The 27,961-nt window shown below is 41.8% G+C and overlaps 1 protein-coding gene across 1 annotated transcript in view; it reads right to left on the bottom strand.

Moving 5' to 3' along the window:
- Positions 1 to 12,259: 12,259 nt before the first annotated feature.
- Positions 12,260 to 27,961, bottom strand: part of elapor1 (endosome-lysosome associated apoptosis and autophagy regulator 1) — a 125,372-nt gene continuing 109,670 nt past the window's right edge. The window contains exon 22 of the mRNA XM_041195811.1: positions 12,260 to 16,196. Within this exon, the coding sequence (XP_041051745.1) occupies positions 16,128 to 16,196 (69 nt within the window). The 3' untranslated portion in view covers positions 12,260 to 16,127. The remainder of the gene's footprint in view (positions 16,197 to 27,961) is intronic.

The following is a 27,961-nucleotide window of genomic DNA, read 5'->3' as shown; positions in this document are numbered from 1 at the left end:
TCTTACCTATTCAGTCAAAGTCAGGGAATCACCTGCAACAGTTTCTCTTTCTACTCCCGAATTGTTATCTCTACTGTCTCAATGATCTATCTTTGGCCCCCTCCAATTTATCATCTTTCTGCTGCCTTTCATTTTGTGTTTCTGAGATATATTTTAAAATTAATGATACATTTAGATTTAATGACCCAAGTGGGGGAAAAAACTGAAATTTGACTTGCAACAAAACCAGTAAGAAGGTACCAAATAGCAATTTTTGCTTTTATAGCTTTCAAAACAATAAATCTATGATTAGTTCATGTAAATAATTCACCAGCCTGCTGTCAGAGGTTCAAGGCACTCACAATGATTGTGCTTAATAGAAAGATTTGCCCTGCCTTTGTAGCTTCCATGCAAGGCTTTACCTGAACTGTGGCAATTCCTTCAAACGTTCACCATGGAATGTTTCTTCCTGCTTTCTGATTCCTCAGTTCCTTAGTTCTGACAGCAGACTTGAAACACTGTTTTCACTCACTCCCTCTTAATTTGAACTTGAGCAGTGCACCTCAGTGCTGATCCCTACCTGTTAAATGTGACACCTTGACACCTCGAATGCAACTCAATCAGGATGCATTTCCCACTTTGTAAAATCATTAATTATACAAGATGACATTTGTTTGCTCCAGCACTTTATGGATGAAATTAATAGCCAGTGCAATGATGTTTTTGCACTGAATTGTCATTTTGACATCGTGTTAATTTGTTCGGCAAGAATGCCTGTCAATTTTCCTTTGTCAATGCTTTTTTGTGACAGTCCTGGGAGAAGATAGGACTGTGATTAGTTTGAGCTATTTACCAGTTTGAAGAGTCCCATGTATTACAACCAGCAAGACAGTGGGACATATGGGGGGTAACTTTCCCAACTCCACAACTAGGTGGGCTTGGAGTTGAGGCGGGCCAGGAAAATTTTATGAAGTGCATTGGACTGGTTCCCCGAAGTTTCCTCGCCTCTGGCCACTTTTCCCATGGGCAGGCTGTGTCCTTGGATGGCAACTCTCCCAGCAGCAGCGGGAAGCCAATTATGGCCATTATACCATCAAACAACTGGCATTTTTCTAAGGCAATAACAGTTTTCTGGAGGCACACAGGATCTCCAATTCATCTGCAGCTCATTTCCTCACAAGAGGTGAGAGCACGGCAGGAGATTGGAGCCCCATGAAATGAATATGCAGTAATATCTTCAAATGAGCACAGAGGTTTTCATTCGGCACATTCGTAAGCAATTGCTTTCAAGTAAAAGCTTTTCCCCTGCAGTCAGGGCCACCAGATAGCTCTAAGTACTAGAATATGTCTGCCAGTTCCAACATTAATAGGACACCTTTATCTAGCGGCGCCCCCTCTCTTTCTCCATTCACCTGAGCAGCACACACCATTGGTGGAGCTGCCAGCCACCCCTCCTTTCAGCTGCTCAGTTTGCCTCCCCCATCCCTCTGGTGCCCACTGCCATTCCTAATGGGACAGCACTCCTAGAGGCAGTTTCTTCATTGGATGCGCCTGGGCAGATCGTGCCTGATGTCCTTCTACCTGCTTTGCTGCATTCCCGACCTGAAATTCATCCCCATCACTGGTTCACCATTCTAGCAGCAAAATTCAGCCCATGTCTGTAGCATAGTGTTTGTCCAGTAAGGGTTGTTGTATGACTTCAATACATTGATCTGTTGTCCTGTAAATAAAATCACAGAATTTTGCCAGCTCAAACAATTGGACTGCTTTTAATGTGATCCTTTCTAAAATATGAGCAGATTCAGACTGGCCTTGTATTGTGTTATGTGTTTTCATGTGAATGTCAACATGTGAGGTTTGCCAATGGGATGCATCTGTCATTTACACATCCAGAGTTTTCTTATTTAATAACTGGGCCTCCACGTAGGTGTCCCAGAGAGACGCAGCATCAGTATCACTCATGGCATATACAGCTTCTCTTTGCTATGTATGCAGGTCACAGCTCATTTGTCTCTCCTGCAGACAATCAATCCTACCTCCCGGCCTCTGAAGATTACAAAGTGAGGAGTGGACCTGGGAGATAAAAACAGGGAGGGGGGTTGTAGAGAAAAACAACACTCCACCAGGACCTTTATCTAACTGGGAAATTGAGGCAGTTTAAAACACAAAGATAAGAAAAGCTTTTCTCCATGTGAGTCATTCCATGTGAAAACAAAAAAAAATTGTGAGGGAGCCATTAAATCATGTGATTTGATTGAACCCAATGAATGACCACACATAAAATTGTCAAGAATAATCCGTGGTCTCATTGTGAGGCAAATCTATTAAGTGCTGAATTTAAATGCAACTTATTTAGTCAAGTGATGAAAACAAACTTAAAATATCAAAATATAACATGTTTTGGCCATCATGAACATTAGAAGGTCATCTCCTGATGGCACCCAAAGCAAAAGCTCAACCCCATCAACTTCATTTAAAATAAGCTCTTACTAAAAGAAATCTCATCTCATTTAATTCCTACACAACAAACCTTGTAGAAGAAATGTAAGGGACATTGCTTTGAAGAAATGCTAAGTAATAAATGATTGTTTGAAGGTTTAAAAGGAAAAATGGTGACATGAGGGAATTGCAAATGTTTAAGATCTGAAATGCATTTATTTAATTTATTCTTTCATGTGATGTGGGCATGGCTAACATCTTATTAGCATTTGTTGCCCACCCCTGATTGCCCTTGAGAAGATGGTGGTGAGCTGCCTTCTGAACTGGTGAAGGTACAGTCACAGTGCTATTAGGAAGGGAGTTCCAGGATTTTGATCCTGTGACAGTGAAGGAACAGTGATATAGGCTGAGAGTTTCAGACCCCGTCACGGGCAGGACCCACCGCAGGTGAGGTGGCACTCCAACCAGAAGTCTATTGACTTGCAGCAGGACCGGAAGATCTCGGCAGTGGGCGGGTGCAGAAAATCCCACCCATAGTTCCAAGTCAGGGTGGTGTGTGCCTTGGAGGGGAACTTGCAGGTGGTGGTGCTGCCTTGTTTGCTGCCCTTGTCCTTCTGGGTGGATGTTGCAGGTTTGGAAGATGCTGTCAAAGGAGCTTTGGTGAATTCTGCAATGTATCTCATTGACAGTACACACTGCTGCCACTGTGCATGGGTTGAGAGGGAGTGTATGTTGAAGCTGGTGAACGGGGTGCCAATCAAGAGGGCTGCTTTGTCCTGGATGGTGTCGAACTTCTTGAGTGTTGTTGGAGCTGCACTCACCCAGGAAAGTGGAGAGTATGACTCGTGTCTTGTAGATGGTGAACAGGTTTGAACAGGCTTTAGGAGTCAGGAAGTGAGGTACTTGCTGCAGAGTTCCCAACCTCTGACCCGCTCTTGGAGCCACAGTACTTTTGAGGCTAATCCAGTTCAGTTTTTGGTTACATTCCCAGAATCTTGATAGTTGAGGATTCAGTGACGTTAATGCCATTCAATGTTAAGGAAAGATGGTTAGGTTCTGTTTTGCTGGAGGTGGTCATTGATGCCACACAAGTGCCAGTCAATGTTACTTGTGTTCTGAAGCCATGCCTTATATCAGAAAATGATTTTTGAATTTACTGGCTGGAAACTCCTAATTAATTTTTGTTTTTAAAAAAGACTAAAGCCATACTCCAGTTACTTGGGAGTCACAGTCAAGAATGACTTTGCCGCACTGTACCTTCTACATTCTAAAACCATTGAAATGGAGACAACCTGACTGAAAAGCTGCACCAGGAACAATGGCCTTGAAAGAGTATGAATGGTGGCCATCTTCTATCTCATTAGCAAAGCAGCCAGACAATCAACTGGATGGAGACAAACCATTAGATAAAGTCACTTAAACAATGGGTTCCTAGCTGAGAGGGAAATTCCCAGACATTATCTAATCAAGTTACAACTGGAATACACTAGCCATGGCCATATTTTGGTTACTGGGTAGTTGGAGTGAGAAGGTCATGTGACAAGCCAACCCTTTGTGTTTCAGCACCTACTTTCTCTGCAGAACAAGACAGCAAATGAGACACTGAAGGAGCAGGGGCCTGAATGGGTTCTTTCCATTTTTTCTTTCTCTCTCTTTCTGCAACTTGCAAATTTTGAACCCTGTCTGTTGACTTTGACTATCCAGATGTCACGGAGAGATTTTAAGAAGAACTCAGCCCAGCACTGCTATCTCCAGAGGAACAGATAAATTGTCCTTTAACCTCTTTAAACCACCTCAACACCAAAAGCAGCAGGACCACTGAATTCAGCTGAAGCCAGCCAAGTCAACAATCTCCAAGAGCTGTGTATCCCCTTTAATCTTACTGCACTCTAAATTGCTTAATCTATCTTCGTACCCTGTAATGTGTGTGTAGGTCGGAGCATTGGATTGCTTAGCTTTGTCTATCACACGTTGCTTCCACTGTTTGGCATGCAAGTAGTCTTTTAGCTTTACCATGTTGATGCCTCATTTTTAGCTATTTAGCACCAGGCTGGCATGACACCTGCAGGATTGATCCATTGGCTTGATAGCAATGGTAGAATGAGGAATATGCATGACCATGAGGTTACAGATTGTGGTTGAATACAATTCTGCTGCTGCCTATGGCCTCTCATGGATGTCCAATTTTGAGTTGCTATATCTGTTCTGAATTTATCCCATTTAGCATGGTGGTAATGCCACACAACATGATAGAGGGTATTCTCAATGTGAAGAGGGAACTTGTTCTTCATAAGCACTGTGCAGTGGTCACTTCTACCAATACTGCCATGGATAGATGCATGTGCAACAAGTCGATTAAGGACAAGGTTTAGTAGGTTTTTCCCTCTTGTTTGTTCCCTCACCACAGGCCCAGTTTAGCAAATATTTCTTTGAGGGCTCAGTCAGTAGTGGTCCTTTTGAACTGGCCTTGGTGATGGACATTGAAGTCTCCCACCCTTAGTGCATTCTATGCCATTTCCACCCTCAATGCTTCTTGCGATTGGTGTTCAACATGGAAGAGTACTGTTTCATCACCTGTGGTCGGGAACAGTAGCAGCTGAGCTGAAACGGACCTGGGTGTAAACCTGATCAAAGAGGGGCTATAAACCCATGCTGAGGCTTGAGGCCTTCACTCACCTGCAGTTGGGGACAGGAGCAACTGAGCTGAAATGAACATGGGTGTAAACCTCACCTTCGGAGTTGGCTGAGTTTGGAAAAAGGAATCAAACAGCAACATCACAGGAAAACCGTAAGTTCATTGATTGGTAAAAAACTGCTGGGAGGGAGTGTCTTTAAACAGCTGTAAATTAGAAATGTATATTATTTCTAAAGAAGCGGCTGCTTGGATTTGAGTAAGAAACACTAGGAATAAGGGGAAGTCATGGCCAATAAAATAAAGTAATATAAGTAAACCAAAGTAAAATAAAGATGTTGCTGGGCAGCTCAGTCGTGTGGAATGTGTGTCCTGTAATATGTGGGAAGTCATGGAGGCTACCGGTGTCCGAGATAACCACATGTGCTGGAAATGTCACCAGTTACAGAAACTTGAGCTCCAGGTTTTGGAGCTTGAGCGGTGCCTGGAGTCGCTGTGGTGCATCCACGAGGCTGAGAACTATGTGTGTAGCACACTGCAGGTTAGGAGCCTGGAGGCAGAAAGGGGATGGATGAACGCCTGACAGTCCAAGAGAACCAGGCAGGTAATGTAGGCCCTGGGGCCCCACTTGCTAATCGGTTTTCCATTTTAGATACTGGTGAGGGTGTTGGTTCCTTGGACTGCGGTCAGAGCCATGTTTGTGCCACCACGAGGGGAGGAAGGAGGAAAGAAGAGCTATAATGATAGGGGATTCATTAGTTAGGGGAGCAGCCAGGCATTTCTGCAGTCATAGACGTGGCTCCAGCCATGGTTTGTTGCCTTCCTAGTACTAGGGTCAAGGATGTCACAGAGCAGCCGCAGGAAATTCTGCTGGGGGAGGGTGAACAGCCAGTGGTTGTGGTCCACATTGGTATGAATGATTTGGGTAGGAAGGGGAATGTGGTCCTGCAGTCAGAATTTAGGGAGCGAAGTAGAAAATTAGCAAGCAGAAACTCAAAAGTAGTAATCTCCAGATTACTCCCAACACCATGTGCAAGTGAGTACAGGAATAGAAGGATAAAGCAGATGAATGTGTGGCTGGAAAGATGGCACAGGAGGGAGGGCATTAGATTCCAGGGACATTGGGACAGGATCTGGGGAAGATGGCACCTTTATAATCCAGACGGGTTGTACCTGAAGAGAGCTGAGACTGAGCTCCTTGTGGGGCACTTTGCTAGTGCTGTTGGGGAGGGGTTAAATTAACTTAGCAGGGGCGTGGGAACCAGGAGACAATATTAGAGTCATACTGGAATGCACAAAATACTGGGAGAGGCAGATAGAACTAGAATAGAGAATAGTAAGAACTAGAATAAAGAATAGTCAGTTAACAGGTGGAATTGGAGTAAGGGAGAAAGTAGTGAAGTTTAAATCAGGGTTGTGCTGCATGTAGTGAATACATGGAGTACAGTAAATAAGATTGTTAAGTTACAGGCACAGATTGCCATGTGGAATTATGATGTAGCAATAACGGAGACCTTGCTCAAGGAAGGGCAGGACCGGGTGCTAGACATTCCTGAGTATAAAGTGTTCAAAAAAGATAGGAAAGGAAGAAAAAGAAGAGGGGTGGCAGTATTAGTTAAGGAGAACCTTGCAGTACTGGAGGAAGAGGATGTCCCAGAGGGTTCAAGGACAGAATCAATTCGGCTACAGGTAAGGAAGAAAAAGGGTACAATTGTATCACTCGGTGTAATCTATAGACCACCAACTAGTGAGAAGGATGTAGAGGAAGAAATCTGCAGGGAAATTAGAGAGGTAGAAACATTACAGAGTAGTTGTAATGGGGACTTTCTATACCCGAGTATAGACTGGAATAGTGGTAGTGTAAAGGGAAGAGAAGAGCAAGCATTTCTCAATGGTATTCAGGAGAATTTCCTATAGCAGTATGTGTCCAGTCCAACAAGAAAGGAGGCACTGCTAGACCTGGTTCTTGGAAATGGGGTGGGCCAAGTAGATCAAGGAGACCAGTGGGGGAACATTTAGGAGATAGTGATCAATGTATCATAAGGTTTAGGATGGCAGCAGAAAAAGGACAATGGGCAATCCAGAGTAAGAATAATTAACTGCAGCAGAGCCAACTTCAATGGGGCCAGAAAGGAGATGGGCCAGATTGGTTCCAGTCTAAGATTGGCAGGAAAAACTGTAGCTGAACAATGGGCTACCTTCAAAAAAGAAATGGTTCAGGCACAATCCAGGTACAGTCCCTCAATCGGAAAAGGTGGGGCAAATAAATCCAGAGCTACCTGGATGAAAAAGGAGATAGAAGTTAAGATAAAGAAGTAAAAGTGTGCTTTTGACATATGTCAGGTAGAAAATACAATTGAGAACCAGGCTGAGTACAGAAGGGAGGTGAAAAAGCAAATAAAAGAAGCAAAGAGAGATTGAGAAAAGACTTGCAGCCAACTTAAAGGGGAATCCCAATGTCTTCTACAGGCATATAAACAATAAAAGGGTAGTAAAAGGAGGAGTAGAGATGATTAAGGGCCAAAAAGGGGATCTACACATGAGTCTGGGGGCATGGCTGAGGTGTTAAATGAATACTTTGCATCTGTCTTTACCAAGGAAGCAGATGCTATCAAGGCCATGGTGATAGAGGAGGAAACTCTGTCACTATAAGTGTTCAACATTGATAGGGAGGACGTATTGGATAAACTGTCGGTAACTTAAAGTTGACAAGGCACTGGGACTAGATGAAATGCAAGGATATTGAAAGAATTGAGAGTGGAGTTTGCAGGGGCACTGGCCATAACCTTTCAGTCTTCCCCAGACTCTGGGGAGGTGCCAGAGGACTAGAGAATTGCAAACGTTTATGTCCTTGTTCAAAAAAAGGTTGAAGGGAAAAACATGGGTTGATTAGGAAAAGCCAGCATGAACTTAAGGGAAAATCATGTTTAACTAGCTTGCTGGAGTTTTTTGAAGATGTAACAGAGTTGATGAGGGTAATGCTGTTGATGTGGTATACACCAACTTCCAAAATGCATTTGATATAGTGCCACACAACAGACTTGTGAGAAATGTTGTAAGTCATGGAATAAAAAGGACAGTAGCAATGTGGATACAAAATTGGCTGAGTAATATGAAACAGCAAGTAATGGTTAACGTATATTTTTCGGGCTTGGAAGGTTTGTACTGTAGTTCCCCAGGGATCGGTATTGGGACCTTTGCTTTTCCTGATATATATGAAGGAACTAGATCTTAGTCTGCAGGGGATAGTTTCAAAGTTTGTTGATAATACAAAACTTGGAAGCATTGTAAACTGTGAGGAGGACAGTGTAGAACTTCAAAAGGACATTGACAAGTTGGTGGAGTGGGCACATAAGAGACAGATGGAGTTCAATGTGGAAAAGTGTGAGGTGATTTATTTTGGTAGGGATAACATGGAGAGACAATATAAAATAAGGGGTACAACTCTAAAGGGTGTGCAGGAGCAGAGGGACCTGGTGTATATGGGCATGTCATTAAAGCAGTTAATAAAGCATACAGTGTCCTAGGCTTTAATAGGGGCATGGAGTACAAGAACAAGGAGGCTATCCTGAACTTATATAAGACACTGGTTAGACCTCAGTTGGAGTATTGTTTACAGTTCTGGGCACCACACTTTAGGAAGGATGTGAATGCATTGGAGAGGGTGTGAATGAGGTTTACAAGAATGGTTCTGGGGATGAGAAACTTCAGTTATGAAGATAGATTGGAGAAGTTGGGTCTGTTCTCCTTGGAGAGGAGAAGGCTAAGAGGAGTTTTGATAGAGGTGTTCAAAACTGAGAGGACTGGATAAAGTGGATAGGGAGCAACTGTTCCTGCTCGTAAAAGGAGCGAGAATGAAAGGGCACAGGTTTAAAGTGATTTGCAAAAGAAGCAAATGCAATGCGAGAAAAAACTTTTTCACACAGCGAGTGGTTCAAGTCTGGAATGCACTGCTTGGCAGTGTGATGGAGGCAAGTTCAATCGAGGCATTCAGGAGGGTATTAGATGATTATTTGAATATAAACAATGTGCAAGGGTATGGGGAAAAGGCAGGGCAATGACAATAAGTCATAGTGCTCATTTATAAGCCGGTGCAGACACAATGGGCCGAATGGCCTCCTTCTGTATCGTATCAATTCTGATTCTGTGATCAGCTGAGGGAGTGCAGTGGGTTGTAACCAGCAGGAGGTTTCCTTGCCCATGTTTGACTTAATGCCATGAGACTTCATTGGGCCTGAAGGCAATACTGAGGATTTCCATGGCAAATTCCACCCAACTGAAGTTTTAAAAATTCATTCACGGGATGTGGGCTTCGCTGGCTGGGCCTGCATTTATTGCCCATCCCTAGTTGCCCTTGAGAAGGTGGTGGTAAGCTGCCTTCTTGAATCACTGCAACTGATGCCAGGTGGTCCATCTGGTTTTATTCTTTCATAGCAGTTTGATACAACTGAGTGCCTTGCTAAGGGTCAACCACATTGCTGTAGATCTGGAGTCACATATAGGCCAGACCAGGTAAGGATGACAGATTTCCTTCCCCAAATTACATTTGTGAACCAGATGGGTTTTTACAACGATGGTTTCATGGCCATCGTTAGACTTTTATTTCCAGATTTTTATCTGGAAATGATCCTGTGGCAGGATTCAAACCCAAATTCCTGGAACATTACCCCAGGTCTCTGGATTACTAGTCTAGCAACAATACCACTACGCCACCGCCTCCCCACACTGTGCTGCCACCTCTGGTGGGTCTGTCCAGCCAGTGGGATAGGACATATCCAGGGATGGTTATGGTCTTGTCTGGGACATTGGCTGTCAGGTATGATTCAGTGAGTATAACTATGTAAGGATGTTGCTATACTAGACTTTGGGGCAGCTCTCCAATTTTTGGCACTAGCCTCCAGATGTTTGTAAGGAGAAGTGTGCAGGTTCGACAAGGCTGGATGTGCCACTCTCTTTTATGGTGACTAGGTCGTTGCTGGGTGGTCCATCCAGTTTTATTCTTTTTTGAGTCCTGAGAGTTTGATGGAGGCAGGTTTAACCATAGCTTTCAAAGAGAGAGAGATATAGAGAGAATTTACAGGGCTATGGGGAAATGTAGGACCAGCTAATGTGTTCTTGCAGAGAGCTAGCATGGACAGGACAGACTGGATGGACCCCTTCTGTGCTGCAACTATTCTGTGATTTGATGCTGAAATGTTTGCTATTTCACAGCACAAATTATATATAGAGTATTTCAAACTGACAAACTATAATTGATTTTCAGAACTAAATGAATATAAATCACATTTAAATGTATGAAAATTCTTGAGTTCTCCTCTCTGTCATGCCTATTTTTGGTAATCACAATTTAATGATACTTCTGTGACATTAGTAGAGTCTGGGAGGTAATGCTTAAAGTATAACAGCTGTGGATATATATATATATATTACTTGTAATACCACTGCTTGCTATTGAGTCCTGTCATCTGCCGTGAATTGTTCAATTCAGCTTTTGCAGCTTTGGAAGCTCAAATGGCTACAATTCAGGCTCTGGACACCTTGGGGAGATGGGTATTTAACTCCAATAGATTGGTGGACCAAATCGGGTGGGAGCTTTCAAGAGTTACTTTTGTGTTATGCAGTCTGCTTGCTCACAGCTCAGCAGCCCCACATCAGTGGCTGCACCACTATAGGAGCAGGGTGCCAGCACATGTACGCCTTTGCGATGCCCTCAACCAATATTCACTGCAATGCCAGCAAGTAAATTGACCCAAATTGACCTGGCAGCAATCCAGGTATAACAGTCGAAGACGAGGAAGCTGCATAAGGAGGACAGCCACCTTAATACTTTTCAGTAAGAGATATGATGGTTCAGCTTTTTGCTCAGCAATTCTGGTGACCTTTATTCCCCTGTCGTCAAAAATTATACCATAGAGGCCATCTGCGGTAGTAATTCTTGTTCTGCCCTTCTGTTAAACCTGCCTGTTAAACTTCCATTAATTATTCACCAAAGTGATCGACTTTTATAGTGCTTTTCTTAAAAGTGTTACCAACTCTGCTAATCTCAGCATAGGTGTGGGTATCCAGAAGTCACAGTAACAAGCATCAAGGATAAGATAAGGAACAGCAACCTTTGTTAATAACAATAAGGCCAAACCTCAGGATCATCTATTGATAATCTTTTAAATGAAACCAATTAAACCAAATCAACAAAATTGGGATAAATCAGGCACAGCCCCTAATTCAGGTCAGCTGTAAAACCAAGGACAAAATTTAAAGGAACCTTACGAACTTTAAATCAAAATGTGATTAAAGGGGTCAACAAAACACCCTGAACGCTACTGCTCCTCTTCCTCCAACTGCAACTCCGTCCAAATGAAACTTGCAAGAATTATCACTCAATATGACCAGATAGAGCTCATCGACTCTAAAAATGTGAAAAAAGACAGAGAAGCAATCTGAAATCAGGAAACTTACCTGGTAATCAAAAAGATTGAAACAGTTTACAGAACACAGCTCTGTTTATTTGTAGGAGTAAGATACATTTATGAAGCAAAATCCAAATTGCCAATCCTGTTGATATCTTATGAAAAAGTTATCGCTACACTGCAAACAAGATAAGCAATGATGGACAACAGCTTGTGCTATACCAGCCGAACTGACGACACGAAGATTCATTTGAAGGATGAGAACAGTTTGAGCCCATCAAATAATCTGCCTCTCTCTATCTCTCTTTCTAATTCCTAACTTTGGTACAGGCAAAATCTACTGTTCTAATTACACTGACATATTTCTAAAGGTTCTTTTTAGGAAAAAATGTCCTTCTTAGCTTCCATTTTACAATGTGCTAATTTACTTAGATTTACTGGATTTATGGCGAGGCACTTTGATTATATACAGAATGAAGGAGAAGTAGTTAACATCACATGAAATAGACCCTCAAAAGTTAGTTATGAATACAGCCAAGTGACTGTTTGCTTTATATTCATCACCAAAACTATTTGGAAAATATGAATGCCTCGGTTGGTTTTGAAAGTGCAATATTGAGAACAGTAAATGATTTAATAATTAAAAAATTGAAAGCCCCTGTTTAGTCAAATTTGAAAGATAAAATGCAACTGGAAAAAAAAAATCAAAGATGCACATTAGCCCCTGCCACATACAATATGTTCTTCAGTCTTTAAACTGGGTTTACAATGATTATAGAACAGACCAATAAGTATAAAGCACTGAAGATACCAATGTTTAATGTTTGCACAGAGTTAGGTAACAGAAAATACAACGTCTTCCACCAAATTAAGCACACACATATGTGTATATATTAGTCAAAATTGATATTTTTTGAACAGAAGTTATATTTACTTGATACAGTGCAGTTTTTTTAAACCCTAAATTGCTTCAGGCTGATTCAGGCTCCTCAGGATGAAAATATCAAATGAACATAACAATTCCAGTTCTCCCTTCTCACTAATACATCAAAAAAGATATTAAATCATGGTGGATTTCCTTTCTTGAAACAAGTCCATGGTTGGGTTAAAAATGTTTTGATTTCTTTTTTTGCACAGTACCCTGAATTGCCTACAAAACACTTTTTTTCACACGAGTGAAGAAATACGCAGGAGGCTGATTTAATACAGAAACCGACAGAAGGTGAAGCCATCATTTTCAGTTTGCAAGTCAGAATTCAAATTATGAAACTAAAAAGAGCTTTATTTTAAACGAAGCATGATATGAAGTCCTTCATAATTAGCTCAATTTGACATCATAACATCGATAACAATAGACTATTTTAAACAATACGATGCTGGAAATTGCTCTTTGCAATACGAACAGATGAATGCTCAAGTATTCATATGGCATTGCCTTGTCTGCTATTTTAATAGTCTTCAATTTGTTTACTATAAGCAAATTTGCACCGCCATCAAATTAATGGAAAGAGAAATGTCATATAAATTGAGCTATCTTTTCCTAAGATTGCTAACCATTAAAAATATGGATTAACTTAGAAATAGTTGGCAGTGGACCAGGTGTGCTGACATTAAACAGACTGAAAATATGTTAAAAATCTACCACATGAATCTACAAAACGAAGTGGCAAATATATGTAGGTTCCTGTGCATTTAATAAAATTACATCATTAAAAATCCCTGAAAGGTTACATTAGTTTTTTTTTAAAAGGTAAATTTTAGCTTTGATATTTTCACATTGTACAACTTGAGATACAGTCATAACATTGTGCATTGGTGAAAACATTTTTGTTGGCAAAGTTATGGTACAGAGACATATTGGAGCTGCGCAGAAACTCCATTATCTTTCGACTGAATTTCCCCTTTAGTTGGGGCCATCTGCAGCGTTCAGGTACTCAAAGTAATTTCTCCGTCTGTCCAAAGGAAACTATAGTTGCAACACTGCCAAATGCAATACTAAGTTATGAGAGCAATGCAGCTCTAGATTGATCTGAAACAAATGATTATAGTTTTGAAACAAATACAACATTTAGATTCACTGACTTAATAAACTTTGAATTTTTAAATGGAATGAAAATTAGCGAAAACATAGCATTAAAAAAAATGCACAGAATGCTAGCCTGTGGATTTGTTCCACAGGACAGAATGAAAATCTGAGGGCTTGTTAACCAAATCATAACATCCAAACACTGACAGGCAGGGTCTGTCATAAAGTCATCTGCCGGTCTTTATGACTAGAGAAAGATGTTGGAGGAGAACAATTGAAAAAGAGGAAAACACTGTACAAATAGGAGGGGATAGGGGGCACATAAAGTACAAACTAAAAGATTAAGCAATTGCAATCTTGTAGAATGTAAATTATTTTGCTAACACAGATTCTCTTGGGAGAACATAAACTCCTGACTCCACAAAAATATTGGCATCCTTGATAGTAATGGACTTTGGTCCCATGATCTTCTCAACAGTTGCAGAGTTGAAGAGTTTAAATCAAGAGAAGCTTCTATTTGTGGATCACACTTTGCAAATGTGCTGTTTACAGAACGATTCTAGAATCACAACCATGAGTCTGGGTGCTTCCTTGATTTATAATTCACAGTCAGTGGTTCTTTTTCTCTCCAGCAGGGATTGATGCACCCTTCAGTGGATGGCTTAAAGGTCGATTAAGCAGATCCATGAATTGCTGCACCTTTTGCACCAAAAAACTGTAAACTGATAGGTTGCAGATAGTTGATAAAGCTAATGAAGCCTGATTCATCAACAAATTTTGAACTGGTTGAAGATGAGGGAAGGTGAATGGGAGCATACGGCTCCTATTCTTAGTTGGCAAAGTTTTCCAGTCCAAAATCAGTGGGGCCTATAGTCAGAGAGCAGCAGGTGTTAGGCCTTTCTAGGAAATGAAAGTAGGAATTGTATGGAGTGAGGCCTGGATTTATGTGTTTAAATGAGCAGTTAATAACATTAACAGCTCTAATGATGTGTTGCTGTTGCAAACCAACGGGCCCGCAGGTAAGGATAGGCTGGATGTCCTCTCCCAGCCCCCAAAATCAGATCTTATCCTTGATTGCAAAAAGCCAACAGAGCTGGAGTTCAGTTCCACTGGGACAAAACTCCAAACTTTTGGGGGTGAAATATTTTCAAAACTATTCAGCTGTTTGGATATTGCTAAGAGCAGATTTGAATTGCGCTCAACACAACTCCATTAATATTAGAAAATAATGTGCTGGTTATAATCACCACTACCTCGCCCTGATTAGTATATAATTCCTTCAGGAACAGTACGCCACTGCTGACGCACTTTGCAGCTGGAAGTCTGAGACGTTACATCAGGCTAAAAGCAACCTATTAACTTAAAAATTCCACTGCAATAATTGCTGTATTCAATGGACCATCTAAGATGTTTAATTTAAAAAATCTCACTTTAAAAATCAATTTCCATGTGCAAAATATTCCTATACAGTTAAATAGCAATTGACACATAAGATCAATGCGTCTTTAATCAGATCATCATCAGAATAGGATCTTCATGACTGCAACTCAAGATTTTTATAACATACACTCTTTTCCCTTTATTGTGCCCAAAGACAACATGAAATACAAAGTCAGCTGCCTTTGGAATGTGAAAAGAAAATAAATGATAAAACCCAATATTAATGGCCTAAATGGGATAATTCATCGGGGATGGCACTGAGAAGAAACTCTGAGAACAGAAAGGACTCTTTTTATATCATGATGAAAATAGAATTATGCAGCACCAAACACTAGCCTTCTGAAAATCTTAATATCAGCAAAACAACTGACAGCTTCACTGATGCATGGTTACTGATGTTCAAAATCATTTAACTCCAGACATTTTATATTATGAGGTAGCCAAACCTCTTGGGAAATGGGGTGGGGTGGGGCAGGGGGGCTGGTGGTGTGACCTACCACTGAGTATTTCAGATTTTAAAGCAGCTGCAGAGCTACTGTTGTGCATTTGGGTTTTGTTTCACTGCAAACGTGTGCAGTGTTGTACAATGATTGATGCAGAGCACATAAAATTCAGAAGGGGCACACCAGCATACTGAGGTAAGATGGTTCACATTAGAAGGTTTGCTAAAGACTAAGGAAGAGAGTTAACAACTCTTGTCATTAAATCTTATTCAAATTGTGATCAATTTAAAACCCAAACAGTATTTGACTCATGGGTGGCTTCTGGGTTTCTTTAACAAATTAAAAATACTTGACAGTGCAGTATTTTCAATATGTACTCATGACATCTAGAAGTTGATGATTGTTTAGGTTTAATTATTCTATGAATAGCTGAGATCGAAAATCAAGTCTTGCCTAATTCCTGATGCTGGGACAAAGAAGAATTGATTATAAGTGGTCCCATAATGTGAAATTATGATTGTCATCAATCCCCATCCTTTTAATGATTTGAACATAAATTATACTTTTGAAATCTTAGTACATAAATGAAACAGTAGTAAGGCCATCATGAAGCACTGTTTGTACTATTCACACAGTGATCCTCATTTATATTTTACATTCTGATGATAACTTTTTTAAATAAACTGTTCTTAGTTCAAATATGTTTCAAAAAGGCCACTTCAGTGAGTTAGTTAACAAAGTAGTGCACATAAAAGATCATGTTACACATCCATGTCTGCTGATCCTGAGGAAGATTTCAGTGGGACACAATCAAAACCATCTGGTGTTCTCTGAAATTAGAAAGAAAATGGCAAAAATGGACAGTGAGACAAAGGCCCTGCGATTTAGAACATGACACAAAATTTGTAAAACTCATCACTAGCCAACTTTGACCCCTATTCACAAATCACTAAACTCGTAAAGTGCATCTTTCTGCCATTCCTTATCCTTGGTTCTTCCACGCATTACATTCTTTAAATGACAACAGTCTATCAAGTCAGATCCTATCATGCTTGTCCAGTATTCTCATAGCTGGGTTCATAACAAGTGACATTGCATTCATTGGTGTTTCTCAAAAACAAGTCTGCTATTGTAATTATACTGAAAATTGTTAATATGGAGTGAATCTTAATACTGTTATTTAAATATTAAATAATTTTATATTGTATCTATAATATTAAAATTAACATTAAAAAGTAAAATCATTCCTTATTTTGACTTTCTTTGCTGTCCTGATTTTTAGCTCTTTGTTACCCAGGTCTATGCTTCCCCTTTACTGCCCACATTGTTGAGATTGTTCAGCTGTCATTTGGTAAATTCTCTACTCCAACGCTGAGGAAGAGAAAAAAGAAACAGTATGAAGGAAATTTAAGTGGAGAAAAGAACGTTTAAAAAAGGAAACGCAAAATAAAAGAAACCAAAGTTTAATGAAAGAAAGATAGAAGTTCCACAATCAGTAACGAGATAACGATCATATAATCTAGTTTTTCGTAATGTTGGTTAAGAGATAAATATTAGCCAGGACACTGGAAGCAATTACTCTGCTGCTCTTTGAATGGTGTAAGGGGATCTTTTAAGTCTACCTGAGAGTTAAATGTCAGCATCTTGGACCCTGCAGCAGTCCCTTAGTACCGCACTGAAGCATCGGCTTAGATTATTTACGCAAGGAAAAATTAAGACAAAAGCAAAGTACTGTGGATTCTGGAAATCTGAAATAAAAACACAAATTGCTGGAGATACTCAGCTGATCTGGCAGCATCTGTGGAGAGAGAAACAAAGTTAAAGCTGTGATTCTACAGAGTGGTGGTGGTCCCATCCACTAGCCAGAAAGTCGACCCTGCCCCCGCCTGGCTGGATTTTATGTTGATCGCATAGTTAATTGCCTGCAGTTGTGACTTCCGTTCCTGAGCTGCCAGTAAACTCTGATGGCTGACAGCCTTTTAGTCCCAGCAGCATCACTGAAAGCTGGGACAGCAGCCAGTTATGGACCAGCTAAAATGGAGAAGATCTGGGAGTGCAAATAAGTCAGAGTGGGTTTGCCAGGGCCAAACAAGCAGGCCCCAGTGAGGGTTGGGCTGGGCTACAGCTGTGAGGGCAGAAGAGTGATTTCAGCTGGGGTGGCCCTTGCAGATGGGGAGTTCCTTCCATGAACCACAGTGCTCAATCAGGAGGACTTCGACTCCACCCTTGAGCCCACAATGAGATTGCCAAGGTATAGCTGGCAGTCTCCCCATGTGGCAAAGTGCCCTCTCACCTCTGGTAGAATACCAACAGCAGCAGCAAGTGGCCCTTAATTTGGCCACTTATGGGCCATGATTGGCTTAAGAGTGCCACTTAAGTCTGCCACTTGTCCTTTGCCCCAGCCCTGATGGGCACATCACTCCCTGACATCCCACCTTATTTTACAACCACCTCCCTCCATTGTACTATGCTGATAGTGCTGATATCCCAATGCTGCCAAGCATGTTCTCATATGGGTTCAATGATGAGAGTTTTTTAAAATTCATTTTACGGGATGTGTGCATTGCTGGCTAGGCAAGCATTTATTACCCATCCCTAATTGCCCTTGGTAAGGTGGTAGTAAGCTGCCTTCTTGAACCGCTGCTGCCCATGTGGTGTAGGTAGACTCATGGTGCTGTTAGGGAAGGAGTTCCATGATTTCGACCCAGTGACAGTGAAGGAATGGCAATATATTTCCAATTCAGGATGATGAGTGGCCTAGAGGGGAATTTCCAGGTGGTGGTCTTTCCATGTATCTGCTGCCGTTGTCCTTCTGGATGGTAGCAGTCATGGGTTTGGAAGGAACTGCCTAAGGAGTCTTGTTAAGTTTCTGTGATGCATCTTGTAGAGAGTACACACTGCTGCCACTATTCAGTGGTGGTGGAGGGAGTGAATATTTGTGGAAGGACTGCCAATTGAGCGGGTTGCTTTGTCCTGGATGTTGTCAAGTTTCTTGATGTCGTTGAGATCTTGAGACTTGTATTTTTAAACATGAATCATTTATTATTAGTCTTTAACTATTTACAAATCCCAGGTTTCTGTCATTCATGGTGCTGTTGCCACCATGCAGGCTTGTTCCAGAATGTTCTCTCTAGACTGTGTTATCAGTCTATTATCATGTGACTCTATACATCATACCACGGGCAGTGCTATTTTCCAGTCCTACATTAACCCTTGCTCTGCTGAGCATCTTTACATTACAATGGCATGCAGGCACATCATACACACCCTCCAACTCCCACCACACTCCCGGAGGTCCCTTAGAATCCCGGACAACATTTTGGATCTGTGACCCATCACCAGCACTAAGTATAATCAGTTCTGATGAAAGGTCACAGACTGAAACATGTGCCTGAATTTTACCAGTCCTCTGCAGCTGAGCTGGGAGGTGGGAGGCCTCATAAAATAGCAGTGGAAAAAGTGTTGGGAGGGGAGCCCAACATCTTCCCACCATCACATGATATTCTCAACAGCGGACACATCGGCATCGTGGCTGCCCTTTGACCAGAGGCGAGAGGCCAATTAAACCAATTAATGGTCACTTCTCCACTGGCATTTTACCAGCAATGGGAACATAAGAACTAGGAGCAGAAGTAGGCAATTCAGCCCCTCGAGCCTGCCCCGCCATTCAATACAATCATGGCTGATCTCATTTTGGTCTCAACTCCAATTTCCTGCCCTCTCTCCATAACCTTTCAACCTGTTACTAATTAAAAATCTGTCTATCTCCTCCTTTAAATTTATTCAGCATCCTGGCATCCACTTCACTCTGAGGTAGTGAATTCCACAGATTCACGACCCTTGGAGAAAAATAATTCCTCCTCATCTCTGATTTAAATCTACCGCCCCTTAGCCTAAAACCATAGCCTCTCATTCTAGAATGCCCCACAGAGGGAAACATCTGCTCCATGTTTACTTTGTCTATCCCCTTTAGCATCTTATATAACTTAGTTAGATCTCCTCTCATCCTTCTAAACTCTAGCAAGTATAGGCCTAAACTGCTCAATCTCTCCTCCATAAGACAAGCCCCGCATCTCTGGAATCAATCTAGTGAACCTCCTCTGAACTGCCTCCAATGCAATTACATCCTTCTTCAGGTAAGGGGATCAAAACTGTGCACAGTAATCCAGGTGCGGTCTCACCAATGCCTTGTACAGTTGCAACAACACTTCCCCATTTTTATATTCTATTCCTTTAGCAATAAATGCCAAAATTCCATTTGCCTTCCTTATTACCTGCTGTACCTGCATACTAGCTTTCAGTGATTCATGCACGAGGATAGCCAGATCCCTCTGCACTAAAGCATTCTGAAGTTTCTCTCCATTTAACTAACAAGTCACCTTTTTATTCTTCTGATCAAAATGGATAACCTCACTTATCCACGTTAAACTCCATCTGCCAAATTTTGGCCCATTCAACTAACGTGTTCATATTCATTTGTAAATTTCTTATTTATTCATTGCAACTTACTTTCCCACCTATTTTGGTCGCATCTGCAAATTTAGCTATAATACCTTCTATCCCTGAATCCAAGTCATTAATATAAATTGTAAATAGTTGGGGCCAAAGGACCGAACCCTGTGGCACCTCACTAGTTACAGCTTGTCATCCAGAAAAAGACTCATTTATCCCAACTCTCTGCTTTCCGTTGGTTGGCCGATCCTCTATCCAAGCTAATATATTACCTCTAACTCCTTGTAATCTTATCTTGTGTATTAATCTTTTGTGCGGCACCTTATCAAATGCCTTCTGGAAGTCCAGATATACTACATCTACAGGATCCCCATTATCCACTCTGCAATTAATGGTCACTTCTTCACTGGCATTTTACCAACATTGGGATGGGCCCCGAAAAAGTGGGGTGGCTGCCAGGAGACTGCATGGCACTCTCCAGTGGGTCCTGCAGAGGAGTAGGGTGGGGGATTTCATTAATGGTATGTGACAGGTCTTGCTGGTGGCAAAGATCACCCCCTTGGCTCTAACCCCATTTCTAGAGAGTTCAGCACTCTGATCAGCAGGGCCTGCCTGGCCCCAGAACAGTAAAACAAACAACTTATCTGGCCTTCAAGGGGGCTTCACCACAAAGGTATTCTTTCCTTCTCCTGCAGGCTCAACAGCTGCCATCTGTATTGGTGGTGCTATCGAGGCTGCTGCACTGCCAGCCCTATGATTGGGCTGGCAGGTCTGATAGGTAAGTCACCATCCCCAATTGGACAGATGTCCCAGCAATGGCCTCTTAATTGTCCTCTGCTAGTATAATCCCACCCAAGGTCCCACTGTCCATCTGCGCAGGCTCGGGACCCACTTTTGATCCAGGTAGCAGAACTACCAGGCTTTTAGAAAAATCCAGCCTGTTAACTCTTTCTATCTTCATAGAAGCTGCCAGACCTGCTGAGTATTTTCAGTTTTGTATATTAGATAATCAAGGCTCTGGAGCGGGACTTAAACCCACAACCTTGCAACTCAGAGGTGAGTGCTAATACTGAGCCAAGGCTGATGTCAATCCTAAATTAATCCTTCATGAAGCTTCTCATGCTGCAGGCAAAGCCAGACTCAATTTGAGTGAACAATGAATAAGATCTGTCTGTAAACATTATCTCCAAAAATTTAGGTCATATTCTGGGTATTATGGTATATTTCTGCAATTGTTAAGCACTTCAATGCTAAAATATAACTTCCTTTACAGAATTATACTAAAAAGAAAAACACTTTCACATTAATTGGAAAAGAGAAATCAGTATCTCATAGGAGATTTGCAAAGGCAGATAGGCATGTTTTCTGTTCTAAGCAAGCAGAGAGCATGCTATAAGGTTTATAATTTTGAAAACTATTAATATTATCAAATATTGTATGATACAAACATTGTTTTCACGGTTAGTTCAGGAGAAGCTGGCATAGTGGTAATGTCACTAGCCCAGTAATCCAGAAGCTCGGGCTTATGCTCTAGGGAATATGGGTTCAAATCCCACCATGGTGGAATTTAAATTCAATCAATAAAATATTGAATTGAAAGCTAGTCTCAGTCATGGTGACCATGAAACAGTCTTTGATTGTTGTTAAAAACCCATCTGGTTCACCAATGTCTATTAGGGAAATAAATCTGCCATCCTTACTGATCTGGCCTACATGTGACTCCAGACCCACTGACCCACTCTTAACTGTCATCAAAGGGTATTTAGGGAGGGGCAATAAATGCTGGCATTGCCAGCAATGCCCACATCCCATGAAAGAATGAAAAAAGAATTAAGATACACACTCTGATTCAGAAAGGCCTCAGGTTAATTTAGAACTGTCCAGTTATTTAAAAACTACCAGATTCCTCTTAGCTATGCCAACTCTTCAGTGATACAGCAATATTATGTCCTCATTCTCCTTTGTATAGGCAGAAAGGTTTCCTTTCAAAGTTTTTTTTTATATTTCTGCTGCAGCTAAACGAAAATACCTCTACTTACATTCGTAAGGTCTATATGTGGCCAGTTTTTGAAATAAAATCCAAACATTGAAATGCTGTAGTAGCAATACATGTTTACATGGGTTTATCTGCAATGGAAAATGAGAAATGTAATTTCCCATGGTGGGTGGGTGTAACAAAAGGAACTAAGCTTTGGCAGAGCGAGACAGATGTTGACATATGAAGGAAGAACACAGAGGAAGAGAACAGCACGAAATGAACAAGTAACTCAAAGTGAAGGCTGTTTAGCTTGGCAGAATCTATGGAAAAGTTGGGATATGAATGACAGAGACTGAACCTTTAGGCATGAAAACTAAGAAATGGCTCCGGGGTGAAGGACTTTAACTAGGTCAGGTTGGAGAACTGTGGTTGTTCTCCTAGGAGCAAAGGAGATTTGATAAAGGTACACAAGATTTAAAGTTTTTGATAAAGGTACACAATTTAAAGTTTTGGGCAAGAGATGCAGGGGAGATGTGAGGAAGAACTTTTTTTACTCAACGTGTGGTGATGATCTGGAACTTGCTACTCCTAAGAGTGGTGGAAGCAGAGGCGATCAATAATTTTTAAAGGAAATTGGATGGGTGCTTGAGGGAAATAAACTTACAGGGCGACATGAATAAAGCTGGGGAATTGAACTGATGGGATTGCTATGCAGAGAGTCAACACTGATTTGATGGGCCAAATGAACTCCGTCAGTGCCATAATGATTCTATGGGCTAGATTATATGTTGAGGGCAGGTTCCCCGCACCGCAGTACAAATTTTGGATGCAAACCCACCTCTGCTTAGCCAGCTCACCACACTTCAATTTTCAGGTGATTTCTCTTAATTAGTATGAGGCGAGACTTGCGACATTTCCGGAAGAAATATCCACCTCCTCGAGCTGCTGGCCAATTGCAGGCTGGCAGCTTTGCACACTGGCAGCGTCAACAGGTGCAGTGGGCACCACTGGTACTGCAAGTAGTTGAGGGAGGTGGTATTCAGTGATGGAGCTGGACATATCAAGATCTTACTGGGACCAGGCTGATAGGGGTGGGGTGGGTAGTAGGGGACATGTTGGACATGGCGGTGAGGGGGGTGCAGGGATGGAGAGAGTGCATGTGGAAAGACAAAACTGTGGGGAGGGGCTTCCAGTTGGCACTATGTCCAACAAGTGGCAGTGCCCTCCCTTTAACTGGCCAGCAGCTCCTAGGTTAAACCTACCGGTTACACATTGAGCGCTGGCTCACTCCACTGGTTAGTTAAATCACAGTGGCAACAGAATGAGGCCCTTGATTGAGCATTAACTGCCCACTTAAGGGCCCCAATTGGGTCATGGAGGGCGATTAACCTGATGCTCGTAAAATCGTGGCAGTGCAGGAGCAGACGGGGGCTGGTGGCACAGCATCCCAATTTACAGGTCCAGCTGCCTGTTTTTCCCATCTGCACGTGGCCTGTAGAATTCATCTCCACAACAAAGAAAAGAGGTGATTAGAACCAGAAGATGAGTGTCAAAAAAATCATAAGGATTTAAGTCCTGGTATGGAAGGCAGGTAGTAAAAATTTTTTCCCAATATCCCACCTATTTTCATTATTTTTAAATGTATTTTTTGTATGTATGTATATTTTATTTCTGCCTTTTAGCCTATTTCGATTCCTTCACCCCACCCCACCCCCACTAGGGCTATGTGTACCTTGCTTGTCCTGCTTTCTATCCTTAATTAGCACATTCCTTAGATAATATCATCACCTTTAAAACCTCTTTGTCCTTTTTGTCTGTGACATCTTTTGGTTATCTCCACCTATCACTGGCCCTCTTTCCAGCTCTACCTGTCCCACCCCAGCTTATATTTCACCTCTCTTCTATTTTTACTTAGTTCTGTTGAAGAGTCAAACGGACTCGGAACATTAACTGTATTCCTCTCTGCAGATGCTGCCAGACCTGCTGAGTTTCTCCAGGTATTTTTATTTTTGTTTTGGATTTCCAGCATCCGCAGTTTTTTGCTTTTATCTTAGTAAAAAATAAAGTTTGGTGTCGCAATATTAAGATCAGGATTTGTTTCCTGAATTCACTGTACGGATTAGAAGATTTCCAATAGCAACAACATTAATTGTGATAGAATTACCAGCACAAAATTAGTCCCTCACTTGGCTAAATTTCAAATTTCACCTGTGTTGCTATGGGAAGTTACAGCATGAGGAAAAATTACATCGGAAAAGGCTTTTCCAGCATTTCTGATTTCAAAATAGCACTGTCAGTAGAATCAGTAGTAGGTTGCTCCATCATCAGAGAAGGTAGGCCCAAAGCTCCAGAGGACTGACAAGAACAATATTTAGGGCAGAATTTTGCCCTTGATGGGCGGGCGGGCCCCACTGGCTCGGCGGCAGGTGGGCAGCCAATCGCCGCCGCCAAAAGGGGCCTTGCCGCCATTTTGAGTGGGCGGGCTAATTAAGGTCCAGCTCCCTGAGACTAAGTGCTGTCTCAGGGAGTGCACTGAAAGTTTTATAAGCTTAAAAAATAGAAAATTAAAAAAATTATTAACATGTCCCCCTCATGTGACAATGTTACATGAGATGGGACTTGTTAATAAATATCACATAAAGTTTATTAAAGCTTTTTAAAACAGACTTGAAACCTCATCCTGCCAGTGGATGAGGTTTCATGTATTATCAGAAGCCCGCTGGACTCGTGGCCTGCCCGCCAACCTTAAGGTTGGACGGGCAGAGCCTTTAATTGGCTTAATTATCCTGCCAATGGCCTCAATTGACCAATGACAGGTCGGAGGGCGGACAGCTGATTGCCCCCGATGTCATTTTCGCGTTGGTGAGCGGGCCCCGCCACCAGTTCACCGACGGAAAAATTCTGGCCTTATTTTCATACTGTCCATAAACAATTTATTTTACTGTCACAGAGAATGCGCTTTGAAGTTTTAACTTGCAAAGCACTTATACTGTAACTTTTTTACTGTAAGTATAGGCTATAGATAGAATGCTCTTTATAAAAGCACTTGAATATGAACTGTGAAAGAGTAATGTTAGAACTGTGGAAGCTATATGACAGAGTTTAAAATGAACGTTCACTGCACTGCTCAATACATATTATTTACATACATGTTTTAGTGAAATAAACTAGCCATAGCAGCAGTGATAAATCTTTGGCTCCAGTCATTTTTTATGAGGTAATTGCAATGAATGTGTGTGGTCTGTTATTGACCATACATCCCCTAGTTCTTATTTACAAATCTCTCTATGGCCTCAGCTCATGCTACTTTGCCTACCTTGTGATCCTCTTGACTCTGGCTTCCCGAACATATCTCTCTCTCTCTCTTCACTCCATTTTTAGTGGCAAGGCCTTCAATTAACCAAGATATTCATCTTTCAAACTCCTGCCCTTGTCACCTTTAAAAGCCTTCCCAAAATATGGGTCATCCCACCGAGTGCTCTGAAAAAATGTTTTTTTAAAGCCTATACCTTCTCTCCTTTTTGAAACGCGTTAACTAGATTTTCTACCTTAACGATGCAGGTTATGCATGTATCTGTGAGAAGTGAACTTTAAACATACTTGTTTGTGGGATTGAAAAATAATTTAAAACAATGCTGTTGAAATATACTATTATTCTAAATATTATAATATTACAATTACTGATAGGATCAAAGAAAATCTGTTGGTTTACCCCTCTGCATTGTTACTGTTTATAATAAATTATCATAAATCATTAGCTTGATTTTACCATTGCATTTATTTATTTATTTCCTCATCTGTTGCTCACCATTGCTATCTAAGTGGAGGACACTGAGCTTCAGTCTAAGATTGTGTTTCCTAGGGCAAAACATTCTTCTATACCAGGATCATGTACATGTGAAGGCTAAAAAAAATTACAGACAATCTCAATGTAAAAATGCACATTAACAACGATAGATAAGAGAAGACAGAAAGATATCAGGAGACATACTATGGATTAGCAATGTCACTTAATTTCATGGTCCGAATCTAATTATTCAACCATCAACACAAGGTGAAGGTAAAGATAATTATGTCTTCTATCCAAATGCATGAATTATTTCCACAAGTAATACTAGTCTAAAATATATTTACAATGATCTATGCCATTAATAATGGCAACAAAATAAATTGGAATAAAGCAGGCCCCACCACCTGGTTTCATTCACCCTCGGGGCCCCCCTTTTAAAACAAAAACAGAAAATGCTGGTAAAACTCAGCAGGTCTAACAGCATCTGTGGAGAGAAAAACAGAGTTAACGTTTCAAGTCTGTATGACTCTTCTTCAGAGCTAAAGAGGAGTAAAAACGTGATGAAATTTATACTGTTTAAGGGAGGCGGGGCAGATGAAGCTAAATAGAAGGCCAGCAATGGATGGGGGCAAAGGAGAGATTGCCAAGAATGTCATGAACAAAAGGGTGTTAATGGTAGTGGTACTAATGGAGGTGTTGATGGTGGCATTAGGTCAGAAAGCAGAATGTGATAATAGCAGGACAAGGGTAAGCACTCTGCAAAGAACAATATGAACAAGTGACAAATGGCCCTTGTGCGGGTGGGGGGAGGGGACAATGGTGGGAAAGATTGAAAATAGGATAAAAGATGGGGATAACACAATGAATGAAAATAAATAAAAATAAGTGGATAAAAAATTAAAATTAAAGAATAAAAATGAATTTTGAAAAAAGGGGTAAAAATGGGGTGAGGATGGGGAGACAGTTCATGGTCTGAAGTTGTTAAACTCAATGTTAAGTCTGGAAGGCTGTAAAGTGCCTAATCAGAAGATGAGGTGCTGTTCCTCCAGTTTGCGTTGGGCTTCACTGGAACATTGCAGCAGGCCAAGGACGGACATGTGGGCATGAGAGCAGGATGATGAGTTGAAATAGCAAGCGACAGGAAGGTCTGGGTCATGTTGCGAACAGACTGAAGGTGTTCTGCAAAGTGGTCACCCAGTCTACATTTGGTCTCTCCAATGTAAAAGAGACTACATTGGGAGCAGCAAATGCTATAGACCAAATTTGAAGGAGGTGCAAGTGAAGAGCTGTTTCACCTGAAAGGAATGTTTGGGCCCTTGGACAGTGAGGAGGGAGGAAGTAAAGGGGTAGGTATTGCACCTTCTGCAGCTGCATGGGAACATGCTGTGGGAGGGGAATGAGGTATTTGGGGTGATGGAGGAATGGACCAGGGTGTCTCGGAGGGAACGGTCCCCACGGAATGCCGACCGGGGGGTGGGGGGTGCATGGTGAAGGGAAGATGTGTTTGGTGCTGGCATCATGCTGGAGTTGGCGGAGGATGATCCTTTGAATGTGGAGGCTGGTGGGGTGAAAAGTGAGGACAAGGGGGAGCCTACCATGGTTCTGGGAGGGAGAAGAAGATGTGAGGGCAGAGGCACGGGAGATGGGCCGGACACAATTGAAGCCCTTGTCAACCATAGTGGGTGGGAAACCTCATTTAAGGAAGAAGGAAGACAGTTAGAAGCATCATTTTGGAAAGTGGCATCATCGGAACTGTGATGGAGGCGAAAGAACTGAGAGAATGGGACGGAGTCCTTACAGGAACAGGGTGTGAGGAGCTGTAGTCGAGGTAGCTGTGGGAGTCGGTGGGCTTGTAATGAATATTGGTGGACAGTCTATCACCAGAGACAATCCCCATTGACCCGAGAGGTCAAGGAAGAGAAGGGAAGTGTCGGAGATGGATCACATAAAGAAGGGGTGGAAATTGGAAGCAAAATTGATACATTTTTCCATGTTCAGACGAGAGCATGAAGCGGCACCGAAACAGTCCTTGATGTACCGAGAAAAGAGCTGTGGGAGGGGGCCTGAGTAGGATTGGAACAAGGCATGTTCCACATACCCATTAAGACTCAGGCATAACTGGGGCCCATGCAGGTACCCATAGCCATGCCTTTCATTTGGAGGAAGTGAGACAAGTTTAAGGAGAAATTGTTCAGTGAGAGAACAAGTTCAGCCAGATGGTGGTGGATGGGAATTGTTTGGGCCTCTGTTCAAGGAAGAAGTGGAGAGCCCTCAGACCATCCTGGTGGGGGATGGAGGTGTAGAAGGATTGGACGTCCATGGTGAAGAGGCGGCGGTTAGGGCAATGGAACTGGAAATTGTTGATATGACGTAGG

This window comes from Carcharodon carcharias, chromosome 9 (assembly GCF_017639515.1).
Source record: "Carcharodon carcharias isolate sCarCar2 chromosome 9, sCarCar2.pri, whole genome shotgun sequence".
Taxonomy (NCBI): domain Eukaryota; kingdom Metazoa; phylum Chordata; class Chondrichthyes; order Lamniformes; family Lamnidae; genus Carcharodon; species Carcharodon carcharias.
The sequence above is the reverse complement of the archived record's forward strand: the minus strand, read 5'-3'. Positions and strand labels throughout refer to the sequence as shown.